At 48.6% G+C, this 8,085-nt stretch overlaps 1 protein-coding gene across 5 annotated transcripts in view; it reads left to right on the forward strand.

Moving 5' to 3' along the window:
- Gnb1l (G protein subunit beta 1 like) overlaps positions 1-8,085 on the forward strand; it is an 80,547-nt gene extending 72,462 nt beyond the window's left edge. For 3 of the 5 annotated variants that reach the window (XM_021209517.1, XM_029544810.1, XM_029544811.1), the window contains one exon: positions 5,403-5,906. In XM_021209517.1, the coding sequence (XP_021065176.1) occupies positions 5,403-5,654 (252 nt within the window). In that variant the 3' untranslated portion in view covers positions 5,655-5,906. Of the gene's footprint in view, positions 1-5,402 lie in introns of all 5 variants that reach the window. The other 2 variants (XM_021209519.1, XM_029544812.1) reach the window with 2 other exon arrangements.

Genomic DNA, 8,085 nt, shown 5'->3' on the forward strand with positions numbered 1-8,085 from the left:
GGATTTCTGAGTTCGAGGCCAGCCTGGTCTACAAAGTGAGTTCCAGGACAGCCAGGGCTATACAGAGAAACCCTGTCTCGAAAAATCAAAAAACAAAACAAAACAAACAAACAAAAAAACAGCCAATAAAGTAATTACCTTCCTAGCTTTCTTCAGTCACTTTCTGGAAAAGAGGTCTATCAACCAGCTGTTAGTGTGGCTTAGACCAAGGTTTAGGTTTTCTTAATCCTTCCTGGCCCTTCAAGATGTAGGAGTGTCTCTTGTAGAGCCCCTTTGCCCTGCTGCAGTTGTTTCTGGCTTTCTTTTATTCTTTTTTTTTTTCATTCTTTAATTAATTTTATTTTAATATTTTAAAAAATATTTGTATTTTATGTGTGTGGGTGTTTTGTGTGTGTCTGTTAACCATGTGTGTACAGTGCCAGCAGAGGCCAGAAGAAGGTGTCAGATCCCCTGAAACTGTAGTTACAGATGGCTGGCAGGTAAACTGTGGGTGACAGGAATCAAATCTGGGTCCTTTAGAAGAACAGCAAGTGCTCTTAATGGCTGAGCCATCTTTCCAGCCCCCTTGTTTTTAATTTTTGAGACATTTCATGCAGCCCAAACTTCCCTCAGTCTTACTATGTAGCCAAGGATGACTGATCTCCTGACCCTGCCTCTGTCTCCTAAGTGCCAGGAAGACTTGTGCTGCCACACCAGCCCAGGGGGTTGTGTTTTATACAGTGAAGAATCCTGGGTTGTTTTGTTGTTGTTGTTGTTGTTGTTTTGTTTAGAGATATATGGTTTCTGTATATAGTCCTGGCTGTTTGGAAACTTGCTATTTGGACCACACTGGATCCAAACTCAGAGAACTACCTTCCTCTCCCTCCTGAGTGCTGAGATTAAAGTCCCGTGCCACAGTGCCCAGCATGCTGGGGCATTCATGAATTCATGAATGACCTATGGGGCCTCCCATAAATCGTGGCTATTTTCCAGTCCTCTGGTGGGATCTCAAGATGGCCAGTGTGGTGGCCTCTTAATATATGTGAGTGGTTTCTGATGTGCCTGTGCTCTGGAAAGGCCTTTGTGGGGCATATTCCTGGATCCTACCTGCATGGGCTGTTGACAGGTCAACCCCCAGCCTGCCTGCCTCTGCCTTCATGGTGCTAGGATTAAAGGTATACAGCACCACTGCCTAGCTTAGACAGTTTGGTTTTGTTTTTTAAACTTAAAACCATGGTATTTTTTAAAAGAGATTTGTTTTAAAATTTTTGTTTATGTTTTGTGTGTGAGTGTATACCTTGTATACAAGTGCCTGTGGAGACCAGAAGAAAGCATTGGATCACCTGGAGCTGAGGTGGTTGTGAGCCGCCATATGGGTGTTCCGAAGGAGCAGTCAGTGTGTTCTTCCTACCACCTGCGAGCACACACATGCACAGGCACAGGCACACAGGTACACATGCACACATGTACACAGGTGCATGCACACATGCACAGACACATGCAGAGTGTTTGATATTTATCAGCAATGGCCAGCTCTGGCACTTTTCCTGGATACCCAAGTCCTGCCTAGAGTTCAACCCTTTTATCTGGAAGAAGACTGTATGCATGTATGTATGTATATATGTATGTATGTATGTATGTATCTTGTATATGTGTGTGCATGGGTCCTAAAGATACAAACTCAGGTCTTCACACTTGGTGACATCTGCACAGCCCTTTTTCTTCCATAGACGTCTTTATTTGATGTTTGGCACCAGCACTGTTTGGGGACCCGCTTCTGTTGGACTTTCCCTTGACTACGGAGCCTGTTGCCCTGCCTTTCTGTGTGTCTAGTACATCCTATTGATGTGCTGGACATTGTAAATGGCATGTGATGACTACAGTAAACCCTGTCATTCTGAGCTGATGAGCGTCTGTCTTCTCTGGCGGTAGGTGTAGTGGCCGGCTGCTCACTTCGCACTTGTGTAGGCGTGACTTCATGCTGGGCTGGAGCAAGTCTGTGGAAAAGCCGCCTTCACTGTGGTGTCTCGGCCACCCCAGCTAGCCCCTCCCCCTCGGGCCTTGCCAGGCTTGGCTCCTGGCTTTGTTAGATGTCTAGAGCAGGCCTCACTCCTAGGCGGGGTCTTATTAATGTGAGGCCTGGTGGGGCTCGTCCCTCCTTAGTTCTCACTGGTGACCTTTCATAGCTGTTCCATCTTAAAGCCTTTCATCAGCTTCTTGCTGGTCAGCCTGTTATCTGCTCTGAGCGTACGTAGCCTAGCCCTCAAACAAGGTCTCCTGGAGAACCCATATCTAGTCCTCAGCCCGCAAAGCCACATCTCCCTCCATCCTAGCCTCACAGATCTCAACCTTCTACTTGCTGCAGATTTTGATGTGCTCCTCTGCTTAAATGTGACTACGATACTCCAGCTCGATTTTGTTCCTAGGCAGAGAATGCCAGGCCCCACCTCTGCCTGCTGTCCAGGGCCTGTAACAATTACTGTGTGTTTTGTTCACCTTCATGGTTGTTTCCAGCAAGGTGACTAGTTTAGGCATCAAACACTTGGTTGTAACCACTTTATGAAGGATGACCATATTTGCTAAACAGTCATAGCTCTTGAGTGTGGCCTGTGCCTTTGATCAGCGTTAGATACCAAGTTTTCACTTACTGCTTTGGGTTTGGAACCCAAATGATCTACTACGACTCTCACTTGTGTTCTGGCTTATCTGTTGTTTAACCCTTTGGGGTATCTTTCTACATAGCTTTGGGTGAAATGTAATCATAAAGTCAAAGCATATTTATTTCCTGGTATTATCATATACAGATATGCACATCAAATACCAGGAAAACAAGGTGTCTCCCATGAGGTGGGAGAAGAGAAGGAATATGCTGAGCTTCGGGGATCATGGCGGGGATTTATGGCGGGGATCAGATCACCTAGATGACCATGTCCTCAGCACCACCATCTTTCTCATTACCCACCCATGCCTCTGTTGGTTACATAACTGGTTTTCTAGCTATAATCCCCATGTCTGTGCCTAATCCTATAGGTAAGTACACACAGTGCCGTGTGCCAGACTGTTCACTGCACTGCTCCCGCCATCTCCTGCAAGACTGGAGTTAATCTTCTTGTTCTTCCAGAAGGACTTACGGGAGCAATGATCTTTCAGCTCTTACATGTTCGAAAATGTCTGTCTACTGTTTTCACAGCTGAGTGACACTTTGGCTGGATATATGACTCTTGGACCATACTCCCCTTCTGCCTGTATAAGTATTGCTCTGCTGTCTGTTGGCACACATGTAGCCCTGGAATTTTCTGGTGACAGCATCTACTGTGCCCTCGTCTTCCATGTGATTTGTGTGTGTGTGTGTGTGTGTGTGTGTGTATGTAAGCCTGGCTATCAGAAGGTCTTTCTTCACTCTTAGCCCCTAATAATTTTAGAGCATATCTTACTGTTGAATGCTCTTACAGCCTTTCTTAGGCTTAGATTCTAAAATTTCTATGTCAATAAATTAAAGTTGCCCCTCCATTGCCCTTCATGTTTTCTCTGGTCCATTTTAACTGCTTTGTTCTTGCTGGTGTAGTTTTTAATCATCCTACCTTCCACACCCCATCCTGCTTCATTCAAGTTCTCCACTGGTACTCTGTTCCCTTTATCACTCTTGTCTTCATCCTTCCCAAGCCCTACCAGCTTCCACAGTGATTGGCTGCCTGGCTTGGTTTAAGAATAACATACTTCATCACGTTGTGTTTTAATCATTTGTAGCTAAATTGCTCCGTGACCATTTCTGTTGACTTCAGTGAACGCTACCATTCATTTTTCCTATTTCTTTATTTTTCCTTGTGTCCCCCCTTCTTCCTTCCTTCCTTCTTTTCTTTTTAAGGCAGACTCTCATTTTGTAGCCCCGGTTGGCCTAGAACTCTCTGTATAGAGCAGTTTGGCTTCAAACTCACAGAGATTGCCTATTCCTCTTCCTCCAGAGCGCTAGGATTAAAGGCACAGGCCACTGTGCCCGGCCTCCTTGTCATCTTTGTGGAGGTGCATCCTTGTCTTGAAAGGGTGATGCAGCCCTACTAGAAGGCACTGAAGACAAGGGGAACAAACAGAAAGCTTGTTGTTCAGAGGCAGGCCACTCACAGGAACAGAGATGCCCAGGAGCCTGAACACTGCTGAGAGCTGTGTTCATTACTGGAACAAAGAGCCTAAGGCAGACTAACTCTATAAAGGCAATTTCATTTGCTTGAAGTTCTAGTGCTCTAAAGTTTGGATGGCCACGTTGTCTCGCATCGGCAGGGACACCGTGGGAATGGCACTGCAGAGAATATATAGAAGAATAAACACATTGACAGACAGAAAGCCAGAGAAATGGGGGTGTCCCAGAGTCAGTGGGGAGCACATCTGTGATTTCTTCTGCCTCCTCCAGTGTTGTCTCTCTCACCCTGTACCTTACTTACTCCATTTTCTGTTACAACAAAATGCCTAAGACTGCTAAGACTGGACAGTGTATAAAGAATAGAAGTTTGGGGCCAGAGAGATGGCTCAGTGGTTAAGAGCACTAGCTGTTCTTGCGGAGGACCCAAGTTCAATTCCCAGCACCCACATGGTCACTCTCAGGTCATCTGTCTGTATCTCCAGTCTCAAGGGATCCAGTGCCCTCTTCTGGCCTCTGTGGATGCTACATGCACATAGTGTACAGATACATGTGCAGACAAAACACGCAAACAAAAAAATACAAAGGAAGACAATTTTTATTCAAAAAATAAAGGTTCATCAGGCTACTAGTGCTGAAGTCCAGGAGACTCAAAGCCTGCATCTGCTGAGTGCTGGTCTCAGCATGGGAACTATCCCCAGACAAGACAGGACAGGCTGCCAGCTTAGGTCTCCTCCTAGAAAAAGCCACTAATAGGCCTTCTGATTTCACATAGCCCTAGTTCCCTGCCAAATACCCAATCTTAGATAGCATTAATAGGTGAATTTGAGAATTAAGTTTCTGCCTGTGAACTCTTACGGGACACATTCAAACCTTAGCACCCTGCCCTTCTCTTGGCTGTCTTGGAACCCCTCCCACATCCCCAAGTCTTTTTGCCTCTCGGTGTTATTTTTGCTGGAATTTGTGTCTCCCACATGCCAAAAGTTTCCATGGAGGTTTCTGCAGGAGAAACACTGACTCTGCTATGTCCTCCCCGTGGAGAACCCAGGATCTGGCCGCCCAGTCTCCTCCAGGGCTGGAGTTGTCCAAGCAGCCTGCGGAGCTGCACAGCACTGCCTGGTGGCCTTGGATTACTCAGGAAAGCCCCTCCTGTGACCATGGGGCTGAGGAGGAGGCCAGATCCACAAGAATGTGGAATATCACAAAGGCTGTGGCAGAGTGAGGGCGGGACAAGGGTTGCAGCAGACCCATGAACAGCCTTATTATTCTTGCTTGCTCTGCTTCCTCAAAGGTGAAGAAGACTCATGAACTCACCAATCCTGGGGTTGCCGAAGTCACCATCCGGCCAGACCACAAGATCTTAGCCACGGCAGGCTGGGACCATCGCATCCGTGTGTTTCACTGGAGGACAATGAAACCATTGGCTGTTCTGGCTTTCCACAGCGCTCCTGTGTACTGCGTGGCCTTTGCTGCTGATGGCTCGCTTGCTGCGGGATCCAAGGACCAGCGTATCAGCATCTGGTCACTCTACCCCTGCCCGTGACTTAGCTGTGGCACACTGCTGTTTCACTCCAGTCTTGACCCAGCCCCGTGGAAGCTCTTCAAGTCCCTCTGAGGACAGCAAATGGTGGCCAAAGGTCCGTGGGATCCACTTTCTTTATGAGGTTCCCTGTTCGTTTTGTGACTGTCATCCAGATGATGACACCTGGCACCTATAGCTTGGTAACAGGCATGGTTTAGACCTGGTAGGGTGGCCAGACTAAAGATATTTGACAATAAATTTCCCATTGCCAACCTGAAGCCTCAAGGTGGGAACTTCCCCCACAGATCTCTCTGTGTTCTGTCATAGAGTAGAGCATTCAGCCTGCCCAGCAGGCCCGTCATCAGCCTTACTCAGAAGCAGTGGTTCTGGGTACAGGTACTCAGCACTTGGCCTCGGGAGGCTGCCAATCCCACAGTGGTTATCTGCCATACCCTTTGGCACATTACCCCAGACATGTTCAGGGACTCCTGATATCCAGGACTCGGGTCAGCATGAGGAATGGATGAAACTGGGCTTCTTAAAGAGGGAGGCAAGAAAGAGTTAATAATGGGGTGACCAAGGTGGTCAGGGAAGGGAGAGATGTGTAGAATGCAGTATAAGGCCAGGAAAGGAGGCTCTAGCCTCTGACAGGATAAGGTAAAGGGATAGCCTGTCTTCAGTGAACATGCAGAAGAGAAGGGAAAGCGCCCGCGACAGGCCACAAGGCGGACCTTCTGTAGTGCCCAGGCTGCAAGCACAGCCGTGTGCTATATGGAGTAACAAGGCCTTGAGAGTCAGGAGTGAGCGCCTGTTGCCTCTTTTCATGTGGCCGACAGGGAAGCAGTCTCCGAGATAGTGCTGACCAGGGAAGTGGACTGTAAAGGTGATGATGCAGATAAGGAGCATGGACCTTGAACCTTTCTCCTTCCATCACTGCCAGAAAGAATCCTTTGCCCCGAAGAGCTGGGGTGCCCCCAAGTGCTGCCCTGCCAGGCACTGCTGACTTAGAATCCCTTTGGGCCTCTGGTCTGTAACTAAACACTACACATAGCCTGCTGAGGCTGAATGTGTTTATGTTGAAAGTGTCACAGTTCAGCCTGGTGTCCCCAAGCTGGGGAGCACAAGTAGAAGGCCAGGAAAGGAGTGTGTGGTCCAGGTGAAATACATACATCAAGAACTATGGCTCGCAGCCACAGCGCCAGGGCCCAAGAGAGCTGGTTGAATTGATGGTAAGTTAGTTAGACACAGTTGAAACGATGGGAACTGTGTCTAACTAATATGCGTGGGGAGCTGAGGAGCCAGGTGAAGGAAGGGATCCAGCAGTTGGAAGATTGGAATGTGGCCTGTTAGGGTTGAGTTGAGAGGATGTGCCTTTTGCCCCATACTGAGTTAGGCAGTTGCGGGGGAGCATCCTCAGAGGGCTTCGTGGTCGCGCCTCTCTGTACACCTGTGAAGGATAACGACTTGGTGGTAAGCACATGCACACAGGAGGCCCTGGCTCCAGCTAAGACCCTGGGTGTCACAACTGCAGCTCCCAGCTTGGGATCTCTAACTGGAGTGGGGATCACTAGCTGCCCTGGTGGGAGTGCTCCCCGTTATAGGCTATGAATTGGGAGCAGTCCTCAGCAGAACCTGACCAGGAGAGCTCTGTGACGAGCTGGCTTTCCTGGAGTCCCTAGAAATGGCATGGATCCACTTGGTCCACGTAGGCAGAAGCAGTAGCGAGCAGGTCAACCCAGGTCACAGGCTCAGGCTTCTTCAGTCCCTTTGAAGGAAGTATCACCCTGACACTGCTCATCCTTCTCTCAGAATCCCCCAGGGGGGCTGCCACCACCGAGTGCTCTATTTTATTACCCTGGGGCGGGGGCATGGGTAGGTTGGTTGAAGGGAAATTGGTGAGCCCATCTCTGAGTGGGAAAGATAACCGAGTTCTTGTCTGTACCCAAACCCTGGTGTGATATCCAGGCAGCACGGAGCAATGCTGTCCTGTGGAGTGCTCTAGTTGTCTTTTACCAACACTTTTGGAGATGACCTCAAGCCTGTGTAGATCAATGTGACTGCCTCAGGAAGCCCGGGACTGGAAGTGTCATCTCACACTAGCTCTGTCAAACCTTCCCCACCCCTTCCTTACCACACACCAGGAGGCCCCATCTGTACATGAGCTGGTGGTATATAGCTGTTTCCTCCACTGTGGACCATTCTCCCCTCCTTCCAAGGAAGGAGGCATGTAAGACTCAGTTCTGAGATTCTCAGGCCCCCTGCCCACAGTTACAAAAGGCAGTAACAATTGCTGGGGGGAGGAAGCTCTCCAGTGGACTGTCTGCAAGCTTAGCCAGGAGCTCCAGGGACACAGCTGCTGCGAGAGAACCCCAGGACTGACCTGGGTGACGTCAGATGCCTTAGAGCCACCTATGCTCCTGAAAGTTACCCAAATAAAGTCATTGGTTCACTA

Source organism: Mus pahari, chromosome 12 (genome assembly GCF_900095145.1).
Source record: "Mus pahari chromosome 12, PAHARI_EIJ_v1.1, whole genome shotgun sequence".
NCBI classification, from domain to species: domain Eukaryota; kingdom Metazoa; phylum Chordata; class Mammalia; order Rodentia; family Muridae; genus Mus; species Mus pahari.